The following is a 19897-nucleotide window of genomic DNA, read 5'->3' as shown; positions in this document are numbered from 1 at the left end:
GGACGAAAACAAGAGAATTGTAGAGATTCTGTTTAACCCAGAACTCATGACTCTCACATCCAAGAGGGTGGAAAAATCACTGGAGGGGGAGGGGAGAAAGGAGGCGGTGCAAAAACTGCAAAGAAAGACGGAGAGGAAGCGGTGGCGGGAAGCGCATTTTTAGTACGGTTTGTCTTTTTTTAACCTCAGGGAGGCGTGACTCCCTAACTGCCATCGCGGATTAGTTTCCCCGCCAAGCGCCCGCCCGCAGCGAATCTCGCCGCCCGCGCCCTGCTGCGCTGCCGGCCGCGGCCGTTGGGGGCGCCCCGGGAGCCGAGGCGCTGAGGCGGCGGCGGCGGCAGCGGCGTTTCTCGGCGCCTCTCCTCTCGCGGCTCTCAGACGCGCGGCGGCGGCGGCGGCGGCGGGCTGCGGGCTGCGGGCTGCGAGCTGCTCACCGAAGAGGCGCCCACCCCCCGGGCGAAACTGCAGCACGACCGCTCCCCGCGGGCGACGGGGGTCCGCGCTGCGGCCGCCGCCGCGCACCGGCCCGAGCTGCCGCGAGAAGCGGCGGCGGCGTCCCCGGGCGGCCCGCGGCGCCCCCCGGCCGCGCCCCCGCGCGCGGCTCGCGGCCCCGGCCATGGGGTTGGGCGGGCCCGGGGCTCGGCAGAGCTGAGGCGGCGGCGCCCGCCCGCTCGTCCCTTGGGTCCGCCTCCGCACCCCGCTCGGCGGCGCCTGGCTCTCATGATGATGAAGAAAAAGAAGTTTAAGTTTAAGGTGGACTTCGAGCTCGAGGAGCTTTCCTCGGTGCCTTTCGTGAACGGGGTCCTCTTCTGCAAGATGCGGCTGCTGGACGGCGGCAGCTTCACCGCCGAGTCCTCCAGGTAACGCGCCCCCCGCGCCCCGCGGAGCCGCCTCGGCCGCGCCCGCCCGCCGGGGGCCGCTGTACTGGGCAGCTCCGCTTCCCTCGGCGCGTTCCCCCGGGAGGGCGGCCCGCGTCCTGAGCGCCGCTCTCTCGGGGGGCCAGCCTGAAATGAGGCAGGAATGTATTGATCTCCACAAAGTGCTTCGCAAATGGGTTCATCCGGGCTGGGCTGGGCTCCTGCGCTCCTGCCTCGAGACGGTTCCTCGGATCTCTTCTTCTTTCCTGAAATTCCCCGGGAACGGGAGCGAGGGGCAGGGGGGAGGGCGTGCTCCTGGTTTGCCCTAAACCGTTTCCATGTTTGTGAAATGAGGAGTGGAATTTGAGCCCGTGTTAAAACAAAACAAAAACAACCCAAACTGCCGGGGTTGCGAGGGCGCGCGCTCTGCACCCAGGCTTGTGCTTGGCGCAGCTCCTTCTCCCTCGTTGGTGGGGTGGGGACTCGGGGCCCTGGATGCAGCCGGGGCAGGTCTGCTCCTTCTCGTAACTGCGGGCGTGCTGACGGTCGCTCGGGAGTTACCCTTGAAGTGGCCATTAGTGGGTTTCAGCACGAAGGACTTAGGACCGGAAGGGGAGCCTCCCTGGCAGAATCCTTGTCCAGGACGGAATGAAGCCAGGTGTGGCGATGTTCCTCGAGTAGTTTCAAGGCCATTTGCAGGTCGACAAATGGAACTTTAGGTAAATGTTTTTCTTCTTAAGGAAATAGAAAACTTGAAGAATTTTTTTTTTTAATGATTTTTTGAGTTCCTGAGATTAAGGAGGATTAACACTTGATGTTTATTTTGCCTAAATTTACTGGCTCTAGACTTTATATTTTACCCTAACAAGTTCTGCTTTCCTTTTATCTGTCATCCCTAGGAATAATGCAAAGGAAATAATGTCACCGGGTTGTGGAATTGGAGCCACAAAGTTGTCCCCTGTGACAATATTGACGCCTCTGGAAGTCAGAAGATGTAAATATCTAGTTGGGCAAACCAGAGGATGTATGAAACACTGTTGAGTCTCAAATTTTTAAAAAGTTCTGCTGAGGGTAGTTTTTAAAATTAAACTGTGATGACAGATCTTCTGTAGCTATTAGGCTAATTATATCGTAATCATTTTCAACACATCTGTAAGAGAACAATGCAACATAGAATGTGAAACAAATATTTTACCCACTCTGAAAATGCTGAAAAGCCAGATGGCAAAAGTCCTGTAGTTCTAAGTGCATTCTCACCCTGAGGCTGCAGGTTTCTACCCCCAACTCCCGCAGTTAGACCCCCTCTTCTGTGCCAGTGGTGACACCTGGTGGTCAGGGCACTTCCCTGATTAGCTTGCTTCTCACAAGTCAGGTACTCCTATAGCAGGCAATCATTTATTCAGCAAACATGTATGAACTGAGACTTTTAAATATATTGTCTTATATAATTCTCACAGAAAGCCAATGAGATAGGGCTTCCCATTTTACGGAAGAAAAACTGAGGCTCAGAGAGCATAACTGACTTCCCCAAGGTCACTGCAGCTGGTACATGCAGTGAAGATTCTGATACAGTTCTAATTTTGAGCTGGCTGAAGCCAGATAAAGGAAGATATTGTGTGCCATGCTAAAGAGTTTAGGAATAGGGAACTTCCTAATGGTTTTACAAATCAAAGGGCCTAATTTTATTTGTACTTTGCCAAGAGTTGGAAAGGGAAAAGCAGAGTATCCTAGGTTAAACCTACTCCTTTCTCTTCAGATTCTTTAATCAAGACCAATAAAGTTAAGAATAGTGCTCTGTATAAATAAACAAGCCATATTTTAAGGGAAGTGATTCTTAGTAAGGAGCCTGTCTTTGAAGTTAGGGAGGTATTGGTGTGAAAGTATGGGAAAGGGTTTGGAATGAAGCGGGTCTGAGCCTGAATCTCAGCTCCACCGTGGTAAAGCTGGGTGGATTACTTAACTTCTCAAAACTTCCATCTGTAAAGAGACACATCTGTAAAGAGATGACTGGCACATCAGGTTTTTGTGAGGATTCAGTAGGTTGTACCTAAAACAACTAGCACGGTGCTTTGGACCCAGTTGGTATTTAAAGAAGAGACAAGGAACTTGTCCTAAAGAATCCATTTCCTTTAGATGTTATACTTAATTCCTTTATCTTGACAACTAAAAAAATGTTGGTTTGAGGAAGATACCTCATTTTTCTCATGACTGTCATATTTTTCAAAAGAAAAAAAAAATAACTTGAATGCTGGAAGTCCCTAAAGGATGTGAATTGTTTAAAAAATTGCCTAGCTCTTAATTCATGGATACCAGTCTAAGCAGAATATCTATAGTTAAATGTTAGATTTTAATTTTAATTTTTAAAAATCACTTTATGCACCCCTTTTAAATCAGGTATAGTTAACACTGTAAAATTTCTCTCATAAAAATATGAAATGAACTGTTTAGAAGAGAATTAACATAACAGGCCTTACAAAGGTCTGCTTGCAAGGTTGGCCCTGGGAACTTGAATGATAAACAGTTCACTAGGTGATATAAAACTTTCCCTAAATGATAAGAGTGGCTTACTGGGCCTAGACTTTATAAACAGTATGGTTTATGCTAAACACCTGCTTTCCTTCTGGGAGTCCAGAATTTTGGGCCATGCTAGGTAGAGGGTGTCTACTTGTCTAGCTCCTCATAAAAACCTTGGGCGCCGAGTCTCTAATGAACTTCCCTAGTTGATTCCATTGGGAGAGGACTCTTGGAAGCCTGGTTTCCTCAGGACTTCACTTCATGTCCCTTTTCCCTTTGCCGATTATTCTTTGTATCCTTTTGCTTTTATAAATCTTAGCCATGAGTATGATTATTATATGCTGAGTCCTGAGAGTCCTAATGAATCATCAAGCCTGAGGGTAGTTTTGGACTCCTAATGCATGAATAAAATAATACTCATTTTGTTAAAGAAAAGCCTTTAGAGATATATTATGTGTGTATATATATGTATGTATGTATGTATGTATATATGTATATTTGGCCTTAAATTCTAAAGATGCTTGTCACTCATTGTTTAGTAAATATTAATTGATCATTTACTACATTCCTAGCTGTTAGGGAATATGAAAAGTACAAAAGATATAAGGGCCAACAAAGAAATTACCCCTACTTAATGAAATTAGATCATAGGTATATAACTCCTTGACATTAGGAGAAGTATGATTTAGTGCCTAATCAGTGGAGCAGACAATATGTCAGTTGTTGAGATTCTGAAGGAAAAGAGTTTATATACCGTTGCAAACCGAGTTAACATTTGAACTGAGAATGCTAGGAGGGCATAAATTTACATTGACAAGAAAGTGGAGGTTGGTGGATGGCTTGAGCAAGTCATTAATAGAGTTGGTGATAGATGACCCTGATTGCAGAGAGGAATCTTGTTGAACAGAAGCAGAAGATTTTTTTTAAAAGGCCTTGAATACCATTGGAAAGAATTTACTTTGCACTGACTGCTCAAAGGATAAAATTCAATCTTAGATTCTTTAACCCAGTTATGTGATTAAAGTAGTATTTAAGCGGGCTGGCTGACTAATGCTTTATGAATTCAAGTGGGGATAGATTAGCGATGGAGAAACAAATTAGGAGGCCATTAAAACAATCCAGGCAGGAGCTAATGAGAACCTGAACTCTAAGGTTTCTAATATAAGTGACAGATGAAATGATAGTGCTATGATGGAAATGCCTTGGTGCTGTGACAGAAGGAAGAAGGATCTTTGCTTTATTTTGTTCCTTTTTGAAAAAGGAATGTTGTGTGTGGTTGTGGGTAATATGAGGAGGTAGGTTTTATGTTTGACATATTACATTTGAAGTGACTGGCCTGAGATAAACAGATGGAGACGTATTTATTGTGGATTTCTTTGTTTCTGGTTGTGCATTGAAGCCATACAGACCTGCTTATTGAAATTCTCATTTAGAATTTCCTTAAATTTTATAAAGATTATTATAAAAATTAATTTTAGAAGGATCCTCCTGGGAATATTTGTTCAGTGAAGAGGTTAGAAAAAATAAAGATTAAAAAGGTGTTTTTTGTAATAAATGTCATTAAGATGACCTGGTTAAATGGTCAGATTTGGAATACCATAGTAATTAAATATTCAGAAAATACATTGTACAGTCGTAGTGATTTAATAAACCAAAGCCAAATTATTGTCTAATAAGACATTTTTGAAGATCTTTCAAAAAAAACCAGATTACATCTTATCAGAGACATTCCTTTGTAAATGCATGCAAATCAATTTTAAGATTAAGGCTATCAGAACAGGTCAACTTTTAAAAAAGGAATAATAAGAAATTATTCCTGTTTATTTTTAGGATCCCCCAGTTTCTTTTATTTTGTTCATCTTTTTTGTTGCTGATAGCTAAAATACTTTTCTAAATTTCACGTAAACTTGTGGCCAGAAAAACCCCTTGTGAATTCAGGGAGTGTCTGGGAAGCAATGAGCACATCTGTGTATTGAATCTTTTACTTTGTAAACAAGCTAGAAGGATTTCTTCTGTTTGGACAGAAGGATTTCTTTATGCCTTCAAGATTTTAATTCACTGCGTATTACACACTTCTATTTAATAAGTTTTTACTTTATTGCAAAAATAAGGTAGATTCATGTGGAAAACTTAGAAAATAGAAAAACAAAAACAAAATGACAAAACTGCCCAGAAATGAACCACCCAGGTAATTACTATAATTAACACTTTGGTGTTATATAACCTAGGGGTCTTTATTGATCCATACACAAATAAATGTACACACTCATCTGCCATATGCACTTATAAGTACTTTTTTTAAAAAACATAATGGGCTCATACTGTCCTTACTTTTTTTCATTTAATGTAGCTTTCCATGTCTTTAAATACTCAATTACAAAATGATTTTTAATAGATGTATATCATTTCATCATATAGATTTCTTATTGAACCAAGCCCCTTTTGAAATAGTCTTTCTTTTTTCCTTAAATTAATACTTTAAAAAATAAATAACAGTGAGCATCCTTATAGCCAAATTTTTTGCATAGCCACTATTATTTATTTAAGGGTAAGGCCTAGAAATGAAATAATGAAGTCAACGGGCATGCAGATTTTTAAAGCTTTTGGTATATATTGCCAGCTATGCCCTTCAGTGCATTGATATTTTTAAGATGGAAAAATCACTCATAAGTAGCAAATATCAAAAATAATCAATACTGGTAAATGCTGTTTGACCATAATAGCACAGAATTCTTTGGCCAGAAATGGGGTCATCAATTCATATTATAACTGTAATTATATTAGCTAAAATGTATTGAGCACTTTCCCCGTGTCCTAGGAACTTTTCTAAGCCTTTACATTTAATCCCCAAAACACTCCTATGTAGAAGGTATTATTATTACACCACTGCTATTAACATTTCTGTTATTGCTCTCATTTTGTACCTGAGGAAACAAAAAAGTACAGGGATGCTGAAAGTTACACAGCTAGTAAGTGGCAGAGCTAGGAGGCAGTTTGACTTCATCACTAAACTTTATATAAGCTTTTATATTGTATGTTTTCTCAACTTTATGTTTTAGCTACTAAACTATAGATAAATAAATGTAGATGCTTTTTTTCTGAATGCTGGTTTTAGAAAATTGTCTTCAACATGTATTACTATGAAACAGATCACATACCAGTCCTCTTTAGATTTGCCCTGAGGCCATTGTGTCTGAAAGATAAGAAACCGTACTCAAGAATATACTTTTTTCTCAAGGTGTGAGTTTCCAGGAGTAAGTGTGCAAAATTCAGTCTCAATTCTGGATAGTGTACCATATAAAAATATTAATGCCATTTTATCCTAGTAAGTTAATATCCATTATTTTATCATTAAGCCTTGTACAGTAGGCATTTGTGTATTGAAAAATGTGGATCTTCGGAGAAAGGATCTGTTGTAGCTTTTCTGAGGACAACATATACAGAGATCCCCAAAATAAATATATGGGGAAATTATATGACTCATGTGTATTTGCAATACTAGTCATACAACTTACAAAGAATTATGTTCAGTTTGGAATGACAGCCTTTGAGGGATGTTATCAATAGAGATCCAGGGGATGGTATTGGGATTCTAGAGAAAAGAAAGATGAGAAACAATGATGGTCTTCAAATATGAAAAATGTGTATATTTTATATTCCTTGTTTTTGTTAAATTCTCACAAAAACCCTTTTAGAAGTGGTAGAAAACGATTGTTACCTCCCATATTAAGTTAGGCTATAGTCAGGTGCTATACCAGAGATTTTTCAAAAAATAATAAGTGGCTATAGCAAGACCTTATTTCTCTCTCATGGGGAGACCAAGCTGCCCTGGTGGCTCTGCTCTGCCAAGTTGTCAGGGGCCCGGGCTCGTTTTATCTTGCTGCTTTTTCATACCCAGGGTAATGTGGCTCACTCCACATCCAAATTCTAGCCATCGGGAGAGGGGAAGGAGAGGTATCTTCTGCTCATAGCCATTGACCAAAACTTAAGTACAAGGCCACATCCAACTGCAAGGAGAGTTGAGAATTGTGGTTTTTGCTAGATGGCCATGTGCCCAGCAGAAAATTCAGTTACAATAAAAGGAAGGGGAGGACAGATGTTGGGGGTTGGTTAGCCTTTGCTGCATTTCTATTTTAGAGATGAGGAACTGAGCCCCAGAGAAGCAGTGTGATTTGTTCAAAGTCACATACTCATTAAATGAAAGGTATTGAAAAGACTATCAGGTAAAGAAGGGAGAGACCTAGCTGGGTACATCAGAGGACAGAACTAGGAGCAATGGCAGATTTAAATGGAGTCATGTTTCTAATCAGTATACTAGAAAAAGAGTAATGTCTAACATTGAGAGGTGGTATAATAGTGAAATAAGCTAACTCAGAAAACTCCTAACAGACAAATGATAAGCAGAGCTATCCTTCATTAGAAGGGTAGGTGACCTAGATAATTCTTAAGCTCTTTCTAAGTCTGCAATTCAATGATTAAGCTTTTGATTTTATTTCCTAATACTGCTATTTCTAAATCTTTCATTTTAGCCAAGATTGGCAGCTTAATTAGCTAAATGTGTATTTATCTCCTTTCTCTCCTTTTCCTGCCTGTTCTCCACCCTTCTTTTAGTCTATCCAAACTCCAATCATTCTTCAGATCCAGATCAAATGTCTTATCAGCTTTATAGATACATCTGCCCCAACCTACAAATCACTCACTGCTTCCCTCCAACACTTACTACTCATAATGTGCCCTTAATAAATGTCTGTTACATTCTGAATGAATGAAATGTTTCCTTACTATCTCATTATGATTTTACCTCTCACTCAATTCCTATCGTTCTTAAGTTTCTACCATTTTAAATCAAATGTGTTCTTTTAATTATCTTCCTGAAAGATCACTGTAAAGCAGTGAGACTGATTTGAGGTCATGGTTTTGTGGAAAGAGCCTCAACTTAGTGAACATTTATTTCATGCCTAATATGTGAGAAGTACTTTGCTAAGCAGTGGGACTACAAAGATATCATGCCCACTCTGAGAGAATTCAAGCGTAGTAGAGGAGATAAACAGAAACTACTATGCAGTATAAAATTTGCAGTAATAAAAAGATAAGTACAAGAAAAGATTAGAGAAGGAGAAAGATTTAAGTCTTTTGAGGGAGAAGTGAAATCAGGGAAACATCAAGGAAGAGAATTCCTTAGCAAAGTTTAAAAAAAAAATGATGAAGAAAGAAATGGAAAGGTAAGAGAAGAAAGAAACGGAAAGGTAAGAGGAGCAGTATATGCAGTGGCATGAAACAGCATGGCATGTTGAGGGTGCTATGAGTATAGTGGTATATTACAGATGCACATAAAGAGAGGGAGAGGGAGTAGTCATTTCAAGGAGTGTGGACTTGCTTCGATTCTTTAGGGTGTAGAGAGTAAGAAGTAGGGGGAGTGATTTATGCAAAGGTAAATTGGCTTTTTTTTTTTTTAATGGAAATTGCTCTATAGCAATTGGAAAGGAAGCAGGAATCAGCTAGGAAACCATCTGTGGTCTGGTAGAAAGATTATAGAGATTTGAGCTAAAGCACTGGCAATGAAGCTGGAGATACAAGTATTGGTTCTGGAGGTGCAAATCAACAGGAAGTCATGATTGATTGGACATTGTAAGTGACGAAGAGTGAAAATTAAGGGTGATTCCTAGGTTTCTGGTTTGGCTTACTAGATAAAGCTAGTAACACCACCAGCTGAAATAGGAGCTGGTTTGATGGTGATATAACTAATTCAATTTTAGATATATAGTAGAAATTTACAGGATTAATTCTCTGTACAACATCCCTTAGTCTGGAAACCATACCCTGCCACTGCCACCCCCCATTGCATAGGCAGTTATTTTGTATCACGTGATATTTTGTATCACGTGAAACTGCCTGCCCCCTGTCCAGTTTATTGCTCTGTGGATAAGCACATAATCCCACCTAGAATCCTAAGAGTAAGGTCAGGGTTTTTTTGGTTGGTCATTGCAGTAGCAGTGTTTTTTTCTGCCATGTGGAAAAAGTCAGCCTTCAACAAAAGGATAATGAAGCCAAAGGACAGAGAAAGAAAACAAAGTAGTCTTGACAACTCTCCAGATGTTCTGAAAGCTCCGATGAGTTTATATCCTTCCCATGGTTTCACTATTTAACTATTCCTGCGTTCTTTGAATCACTGTTTGCTTCAGCTACTTCAAGATGGGTTACAGTCAGGAGAGTCTTAACCAATAAAGGATACCCTGAAGTTGAATTGTCTATAGGACATTAGAATAAACAAGATTTGTTTACAGAAGTTACTTTGATCCAGACATCTTGAGAGGTCTTAGAAATGAGATATTTGAATTATTATCCTGTACAAAGTAGTGAACATCATGGTAACTGATCAAGAAGAGACTTTGAGCTTGAAGAAGGAGAGCATGTAAAAGATGCGAAAGCACTAGTCATTTTCAGCTGAGGAGAAAATGCCTGTAGAGAGTGGGGACAACGGTTGAAGATATAGAAGAGCAATTAACAGAGCAAGGTCCTGGGGATGGAATTTAGAGCAAAAAGTAGAACATTTGGTGTTCATCTTCTGAGAGGCTCTTCATCCTTTGAGACTGGAAGGAAAGAAGGGAGATAAGTTACTAGGTTGATTTTAGACTGGAATTTAAGAGAATTCTTATCTTATGCCCTTAGCTTTCTCAGTAGCAACCAAGAAAGTTAGAAAAAGGGACATGAGGATATTGCTAAGAAATTGGAAAAGTCTCTGCAAAGAATGGGAGAGGAAGTTGACCAAAGACAAATCCAAAAGCCCAATTGACATTGAAAACCATTAATTTTAATTTCAGGCAATGTATATGTTCATGCACTTTTCTCTAGCCATGCTCATAGGTTAGGTAAAGGAGAAAATGGATGGTAAGATTGATTCAGGTTTAGCGATCTGTAGATGTGTGGGAAGGCTAAGGAAACAAGAGAATTAAGAGTGTTAGTGAGGGAGAAGCGGATGTGGCTCAAGCCATTTGATAACCCACCTACCACATGGGAGGCTCCAGGTTCAGTTCCCAATGCCTCCTAAAGAAGATGAGCAGGACAGTGAGCTGACATGAAGGGCTGGCACAGGGAGATGACACAACGAGGAGACACAATGAGAGACTCAACAAGCAGGGAGTGGATGTGGCTCTAATGATTAGGTGCCTTCCTCGCATGTTGAAGGTCCCAGGATCTATTCCCAGGGCCTCCTAAAAAAAAAAAAAGACAGCGACAACGAGGAGACACTGAGAACATACAATGAACAGAAAATAGAGAACTGACAGCGAGTGCAAACAATGAGGGGGAAGACCAGAAATAAATAAATAAATCTTTTTAAAAAAGAGTGTTGGTGAGAAGTGAATTTAAGGGATCAGTCATCAGGTCCAGACTTCATGAGGAGGTAAACCAAGCCAGGAAGATTAATCAGAAAAAACTAAAGGTTGGAGGATGAAGGCCTCAGTGATGTCAAAGGAAGAATATGTGGAAGGAATGAGACTGTGGCAGAGTTGGTGGCTAGGAGTTTATGCTCAGAGAGTGGGTTATTAAAGCTTGAGATGCCTTCAATAGAGCAACCTAAAGAGATGACAAAGTCAAGAGTGTTGGTTGCTGAAGTGGTATGAAGACTGGTCTAAAACAAAGAACTCTGAATCTAGACCGTTATTTGCGTAGTGTTACAGTAGCCAGTTTGATAGCAGGTGTTGGGGTAAAAAGAGAGATTGCAAAACAGATTCTTCATTGTGACATCAACTAGGAGAAGAATGATGTGACATAGCCCGATATTACGTACCTCAAGCTTGAGAGTAGACTTAAAACCTGGAAGTGGTATTGTGGAGTTAGGAAAATGCAGGGCTGCCTCCTTCACCCTTGGAAGATGAAGGTGGAGGATAAACATCATCTTCCCTACAGGGTTTCAGTACAAATGGTGTCCTCATGAGATAGCCAAGTTTCAGTTAGGTAATGAGTGGGGTGTAAAGTGAAGAAGTTGAGAATGTCAGAGTTTGTTAACCCTGGAACAAAGGATTTCAGGTGGCATGGTGGAGTGAATTGGGGAAGAGCAGCAACAGGAGAATGAATGAGTCAGGTAGAAGATAACAATGGAACCCTCTATTTAAGGAGAATAGGCGACTAGGACTTTGTATTTTCATCTTTTTTAGTGGATTACAGGGATGAGAGATGTAGATAGAAATGGCTGACCTTAGGAATTCCAATATTGATATAAAATATTCTAATGTCACATTTAGGACCCGGATAATGCAAGAAAGCTTCAACTCCTCCTTATAGGAGTCTAAGAAAGAGGTCATTAGGTCTTGCCTTCCATATCCTAGGAGGCCTTGCCTCCGTTTCTCATCTGTGTCTCTGTCTTTGTCTCTCACATGCCCTACCTACAAACTTAATCTTGTCCTCGCCAATCTTTTAAATCTCATTTTGGAGGGTGAAGTATTCCTCCTGTTCATTGGCAAGCCATTTCCCTCCGTCTTTGATCCCACACTCTTCTAACTTTTCTCTCTTATTTGGGAATAAGTAATCTCTGGTTTCTCTCAATATGGGCATCTACACCTCACTATACAAACCTGTTCAAGTTTTTCCCATGATACAGAATCCCTCCCCTTCTAGCTACCATCCAGTCATACGACTCTTATCCAAACTTCATGAAAAAATCATCTAAATTAGCTATCTCCTAAGCATTCTTCCCCTGTCTCTGACTCTGACTTCTTCCCCACTGCTTGACTGAAATTGTCCTTGCTAGTATCATCAGTGATCTCCAATAGACTCAATCTTTTAAGATCCAATCAGTATTTTCTCATTTGTACCCCTCTGCTTTATTTGAAACTGTGTTTATCTATTTCCTGAAACTTGACAATCTTTGCTTTCATGAATATTCTTCTGCAGTTTACCCTCCCACTCCTCTGATCCCTTCTCTGAATTCTGAGGGTACTTCTTCCTCTGCCCACTCTTTCAAAGGCTGATTTCCCACCGGGACTGAGGACTGATTAAGATCAGGCGTCTTTGGGACATGGAGCTGCCCTGGATGGTGCTTCAGGGGCAATCACCGGACATTGTAAATCCTCACAGGGCCCACTGGATGGAATGGGGGAGAGTGTGGGCCATGGTGTGAACCGTTGACCATGGGGTGCGGGGGTGCCCAGAGATGTACTTGCCAAATGCAATGGCTGTGTCATGATGATGGGAGGGAGTGTTGCTGGGGGGGGAGAGGTGGGGTGGGGGTGGTAGGGTTCAATGGGACCTCATATATATATATTTTTAATGTAATATTATTACAAAGTCAATAAAATAAAAAAATTTTAAAAAGACAAAAAAAAATGATTTACCTAAGGCTATGCTAATAATAAGTGGTAGAGCAAATCCAAAATTCAGAACTCCAGCCTATATACCAAGATTCACCATCTTACATGGCCTCCTCAATACATAATAGAGAAATAGGGTTTTGATTTCTCATCCAGGAAGTCATGCCTAAAACTACTACGTAGTCCATAACAAACTACAGTAACCTCATTCTTGGCTGGAAATAAGGAAAAGGGCGTAGATTGGAAGAATAACAAGAGTCGTTACGGGCCTATAACAATGATGAAGATATTAAGAGTATCCAGTAAATATAAGAATTTTGCTTGTATTTTAAAATTTTATTAGGCCAAAACAATATATATTAATGTATCCAAGTTAAGTGGAATAATACTAAAAAAAAATTTTCTCCTTTTTGAACTTCATAATTTAGGAATATTTTACCATGAATTTTCTGTAGTAACATTGGTAAGTCTATTCAGTCATTCTGCCAATTAATATGATTTAAGAAAAGATAGAGAAATAGGCTTATTAATAGGTAATTAATTTTTATTTAACACTTTGAGGAAGGTCTCTCTTTTTTTTCTTCAGATGTGTTGCTTATCAACAAATATCAGCCTCTTGATAATTTTCAACTTTGTCTTTTATTAAATATTACCTTGCAAGCAAGTTTGTTCTGTGTAAATGTTATCCATGATGTTTCATCTTTTACATGCACTCTTTTCATTATCTCAAATAACATATTCCTTATAATTACTGTAAACAGCTATAAAACATAATTTCTACCCTCAAAAAGTTTGCAATTAGCGGGAGGCACTGATATATACATTGTTAAATATAATATAGGACAGAGTAACAAAGGCTACAGTAAAGTACAAATAAAATTGTATGGAAGTTCAAAGAAGGAAGGGAGCTATTAATTCTGGCTCAAAAGTTAGGAAAGACTCTTTAGAGGAGATGGCATGTGGGCTAAGCCTTGAAGAATTAGGATTTAACCGTTGAGGGGTAACGGGATGATAGAATGTCAGACATTTTGACTATAATAACATTTGACTTGTGTTTATAAGTAAACCATGATTTTAAAGGGTGCTGTGGCTATATTGAATCTTCATCATGAAAGCATTTTCTGGGTACAGCCACTTTGGAAATACGTCTGACAGTTCCTCATATGGTAAACAGAATTACCTATGGCCCAGCCATTCCACTCCCAGGTATATACTCAAGAGAAATGAAAATATATATCCACACAAAAAAATTGTATGTGAATTTTCATAGCAGCATTATTCATAAAAGCCCATATGCCCATCAACTGATGAATGGATATATAAAATGTACCCATACAATGAAACATTATATGGCCATAAAAAGAAATGAAGTACAACATTTGGATGAACCTTGAAAACATCATGTGAAGTGAAAGAAGCTAGTCACAGAGGACCGCATGCTGTATATTTTGAGTTACATTGAATGTCCAGAATAGGCAGAGTAGCTGCTTAGGACTGGGAGTTGGAAAAAAATGGGGAGTGCCTGCTAATGAGTATGCAGTTTCTTTTGGGGGTGATGAAAATGTTCTAATCTGAAAGCGGTAATGGTTGTGTTATTAAATCCAATTTATGGGGAATCAGATTTTACATATCTACATTCTGTTAAGAATTCTTAATTTTTGTGGAAATTTATAGGTAAGAGCAAATTTTATCATGTCCGTTTAACCAATACTACCAATACTATTCAGTATGTATTGGACAAAAGACTTGTAGAATTTATTTCTTTTTTAGGTAATCGAAGAGAGAATTTTTAGCATTGCCCTCCAGCTCTGCATTAGAATTTTGGGGGTCAAAATATCCTGCTCTGGTGTAGGAGAGAAACAGATTTTATAAGCATAAGCACAAAGCTATAAAATTGTGTACTGTTGAGAACATATCTAAGTAGGGGAGCAGGGTAGAGAATGCTTGGGGATTGTACTGAAGAACAAGGCTTGAAAAATGTTTTGGGGGCCATGATATAAAGACTTGGATTTTATTCTGTAGGCAATATGGCCTTAAACTCCTGTTTTCTAATTATAACATTAATATAAGATTAGTGTAGAAAATTTAGGAAAAAACAGAACATTGCAAAGAAGAAAATGTTATTACCCAAGAAATAATTACTTTTAGTATTTTGGGACTATATCTTTCAGTTTCTTCCACTTCAGTTTTTACACAGATGAAGCCAAATTGCATGTACAAGTTTTGCCTGCTTTTTTAGTGAGCATTGTAATATAAGTATTGTCCATGTGATTGAAACTTAGTAAATGTTATTTCAATCATGCCATATATAATATTCTTTCATGGATGCCCTGCGAATTAAGCAATGATTCTTCTGTTTTAGATATTTCTGTTTCCAGTTTATTCCTTTTATTGCTGACACTGAACTGTCTCTTGAATGCTTGAATGTCAGGTGTAAGTAATGTAAACTATAATCCATGCAGTGCAGCAGTGCTCCAAAATCTATTCACCAAATGGAATGAATGTGCCACAATGATGAAAGAAGTTGTCAGTGTGGGAGGAGTGAGGGTGTGGGGTGTGGGGTGTATGGGAACCTCTTATATTTTTTAATGTAACATTTTTTGTGATCTGTGTATCTTCAAAAACAAAACATTTTAAAAAAGGATATAAGATGATCTATGATAGGCAGCTGAAAATTTGTTCCTGAGACTGAGCAGGGGCCAAGATTACAAACCTAGGTTTTTAAATAATCCACATGGACAAGATAATTATAGCCAGAGATAGCATATAGAACAAAAACAGAGGGGCCTGAGGATAGAAACTTGGTGGAAGATGAGCACTTAATTAAGGAAAATGAAACAAAAGCTTTGGAGAAAAAGGTAGAGTAGCAGAAGCTGAGGAGAAAAAAAACTTTAGAAGACAGGATATTTAGCTACCCTGGTGTGCAGAGATCAGCTGATAAGAGAGCTACTCATTTTACTTGACAGTCAACGAGTGTTTGGTGAAGTTTGAAAAGTTTCATTTGAGTCGTGGTAGCAGAAGCCGCATTTCAAGGGGTTAGAGAATGAACAGGTGGTGGATCATTAGAAGCATTGCCTGTAACTGTCCTTTTGGGAATTTTGTTAGTGAAGAGAAGAAAAGCAGTATTAGGTAAAAAGGGGAAAGCAGGAACAAACAGTTTTATGTATTGATATTTGGGGACTGAACATTATTATGGGCATATAGGCAAAGAGTTGTGTAAGAGAAATTAGGGATATGGATATTAAAACAAACTAATGATTGATATCTATCTGCTGCCTTAAAGAAAAATATTTTTTTACATCTTGAAACCTGTTTCCTGGTTTCAGAAGAGATTCTCAGATTTTTCCTAAGCAAATGCTGTTTCTGGACATTGTGGTTTTGAAACTGGCTTACACCCAAGACTTACTTTGTCTTAATGAAATGAACTACCCATCATATTGATCTTGGACTTTGCACATTTGCTGCGTTTCATTTAAGTGAGTCATCACTAGCATAGCATTGAAATATTCAGTGACGTTTTCTTTCTAGTTAAAATTTTATGTATTTCCTTGTTCATAGCCTGCAACCATGTTTCAACACCAATTTCTGGCAATACAAAAGTATCAACCTCCTGTACCATCCTGGGCATGAAGGGCTTCCTCCTGTAGTCATTCCTTATGGTTAAGGGATGACTTCCAAAAGGCTCAAATGATTATCTTACCTGGGCTGTCCTGCTAAACTCATTGTTACCTCTGTGTACAAGGCAGAGGACAGTTGTAGAAATAACAGTCCTGGGAAGGTTATTAGGAAAGACTGTCCATAGTCTTTGCAAATCAAGGTATTGATTGCCAGAATTTTCGCTTGTATGCTAAATAAATAACCTTTTAAGCGATGATACATTACCTTTGTCATTTCTGATTATGCGATTCTGTTCCTGAAAGGATAAATTCACACTTCAACCTAGTAATACAGATAATACCTGTATTATTATCTGTATTTGTGATTATATACAGTTGAGAACTGTAAACTCAATCATTATACTAATAAAGTAATCATTATACTAATAAAGTAATCATTATACTAATAAAGTATAATCCTTCCTGACACAACCAGGAACTCAGTGATAACTCCAGTAATAGCACTTGCCATTTCCTCATTCCAGAGGAAGTACTGACTGATGGTAATAAGCTAAATGAATTTGAAAGCTATTTTTGCTAAGATAACCCATGTAAAGTCTTGCTGCCACATGACACTTTGCTGGTACTGTATGTCAACAGCACCAGTGCAGCATTCAAAATAGATTAGAAATTCTTTTAAGTATATATTCTCATTTCTCTTACTCTCCTATCCTGTTCCCTCTGGGGTTTCCTTCCTGTTATTAGACAGGTCAAGTAATGCAATGTGATAGATAATCATGAAGTTTATTTCACTGACTGTGATTAAAGTCCATAAGAAATACCAAGGCAGGTCTGTCCCACTTAAATATCCCAACATGAATGCTCAGTACAGTCCTTTTATATACAGCCAACCCCCTTTACTGTTCATCTTCTGCTGACCTTCCTTCAAAGTAGAGCTAGCCAGATCATCTTACTGTGCCTTTGATTATATTTTACTTGATCGGCATGAGTTTTTCTCATTATAATATCGTATTTTAAGGATAACCAAGATAACCAGAGTAGAGCCTTTACAATACAGTTTGTAATACACTTTGTGCTATCTTGTCAAACTCCAACTCTGTTATTAGCTCATTTCAATCTGGATCTCAAGAATGTAAACATTCTTCGATCTTCTCCTTATCTATATCTCCAAGAAGGTCTTGATGACCTATACATGTTCCTTTGAATTACTGTAGCAGAAAACCCCAATGCATTTTCTTCCTCTGATACTGTAGATTTCCCTTTTGATAATTACACTTGTGAAAATACCATGGAGTACTTTCACAACACACTGCAAAACTTCATTAAAATCTTCATTAACTTTGTTCTCAGTATCTTCCATTTGCAAGGCAGGTACTCCAGAGTGGATATAGAGTGCCCCAGGAATTTACAGGAATGAAAATAATTTTACCCAGGGACTCAGAAAATGCATCATATAAAAAGTTTTTGTGTGAAGTCTTAAATGATAGCCCTCTTTGGTTTACAATGCTTTATATTATTTGTATTATATCATTTAATTCTCAAACTACCCTTTGAAGTAAGTTTATATATATAGGTAGAACCATGTTACAAATTTGTAGCTGCCTACAAAATATTTCATAAAGGTGGAAACATTTGCAGAGGAAAGTCATTTATTCAACACTATTTAGTGTTGAAATTAGACTTGAGCCCAGGTCTTCTGAGTCTAAAATTTGCTTTTTACCATGTGAATGAGGTTGGATGGTAGAAAAGGAATAGTTCTCCCCAGATGGGGAGAAGAGCACAAAGGAAGATGCCAGTACATAGTGCTTAGATAGGGAATAGTGAATAATTGCATCTGAGTGAAGAGTAACTGAAGGTAAATAATAGAACATCAAATCTGAGAGGTTGTGGAAGAACATGGAGGGTTGAATACTTAGTCGAAATGTTTAGCCTTTTGTCTACAGACAGTGAGAAACCATAAATGTCTTGATTTGGAAATTGGCTGGATCTATAATTGAAGAAATTGTTTACAGCTGTTATTTTCACTTGTAGTTTTAGAATATTCAGAAATGAAAGAAAAGGCTGATCCTGACAACAAAAGTCAGGTGTTTTTGAAAGTGCAGGTAACCTATTGATTTGGTTTCTTGCTTTTTCTTGATTCTTAATTTCTAGCTCTTTATTCATTTTTCATATTGCTCAGTTGTTCAAGTGTCTTATTCAGAAAGGGTAACTGTTTTGTTTTAGTCCTTGCATATCCAAGAGAATCCTTCTATTTTCTTTGTACACAATACATAGTTTGGGCTGGGTAGAGAGCTTCCTTATTTCACACCAATGTCTGTGTTCTATGAAGTTGTTCCTTTGTCCCTTGTTTTTAAGAGTTGTGAAGAACGTATTTTCATTTCTATGTGCATAACCTAATTTTAATTTCCTATATATTTGCAGGATTTTTAACTTATTGAAATTGAGAAATTTTGTGTAGCTGTTCTTAAATTTTCCTAGACCATAGTGTGTACTCTCAAATTTTTAATATGACATCTTTACTAAGATTAGTGTAAGAGTGGCTTCTCTTATTTTCAATTTTATTTTATCTTCTTTATCGTTTTCTTTCTGGAAAGTGGGGAACTAGAATTTGTACAGTTAATCTAAATAAATCAATTTTCCTGGATGATAAACTGTTATTTTTGTCAAAACTATTCATTTCAATACATGGAATCATGAGAGTTTTATGCTAGGAATCATCTAGTTCAACATTTCTATTTCCACATTAGGAAATCAAGACACCAGTAGGTTAGGTGCTTAGTCCAAAATCACTTATATAGTTTAAAATAAAAGACTTATTGAGTCTCAATCCTTTGCTCTTCATGATACCATCCTGCTTTTCTTTCACTTTTTTTTCCTAGCTTTTAAACTGGAAAGTTCTGACTATAAAAGGATATGTTAATTGATAGGTAAACTGGAAGCTAGTTTTTCTTTTTAATATTATTCTAATGATATTGAATATTTAAAAATATCAAAAAGTATGTGGAAAGAATGATATGTATTTATATGGGAACTTAAAGAATACATGTCACTTTATGTGAACATAAATTCAGATTTTAAGCTTTTTTACACATTAAAAAACCAAATTATTAACTAATCGATTATCATACTACATAAATAGGCACACTTTTTTAAAAAATGAAATTTCTCATTAAGACATGTGCCAAGTAATAAGTAGAGAAGTCTTTCTCATACAAGGCTACAAAGACTTTTTATATTATAAGTAGATTATAATCATGAAAGTTTTCAGCAAACATTTATTTGGGGACCTACTGTGTACCAAGTAGTGATGTGTTGCTGTGTTTTTTTAATATGAAATTTCTCATTGGAACAATTCCAGGCAGTTAATAATTGTCAGTTGACAAACTTGCCTACATTAGAACTCATTCTGGGAAGCAGACTTGGCCCAATGGATAGGGCATTTGCCTACCACATGGGAGGTCCACGGGTCAAACCACGGGCCTCCTTGACCCGTGTGCAGCTGGCCCATGCTCAGTGCTGATGTGCACAAGGAGTGCCCTGCCACGCAGTGGTGTCCCTGTGTAGGGGAGCCCCACACACAAGGAGTGCGCCCCATAAGGAG

At 38.6% G+C, this 19897-nt stretch overlaps 1 protein-coding gene across 1 annotated transcript in view; it reads left to right on the top strand.

Moving 5' to 3' along the window:
• The first annotated feature begins 601 nt into the window (after positions 1 to 601).
• EEIG2 (EEIG family member 2) overlaps positions 602 to 19897 on the top strand; it is a 79727-nt gene continuing 60431 nt past the window's right edge. The window contains exon 1 of the mRNA XM_058303103.2: positions 602 to 860. Within this exon, the coding sequence (XP_058159086.1) occupies positions 721 to 860 (140 nt within the window). The 5' untranslated portion in view covers positions 602 to 720. The remainder of the gene's footprint in view (positions 861 to 19897) is intronic.

Source organism: Dasypus novemcinctus, chromosome 9, assembly GCF_030445035.2.
Source record: "Dasypus novemcinctus isolate mDasNov1 chromosome 9, mDasNov1.1.hap2, whole genome shotgun sequence".
NCBI classification, from domain to species: domain Eukaryota; kingdom Metazoa; phylum Chordata; class Mammalia; order Cingulata; family Dasypodidae; genus Dasypus; species Dasypus novemcinctus.
The sequence above is the reverse complement of the archived record's forward strand: the minus strand, read 5'-3'. Positions and strand labels throughout refer to the sequence as shown.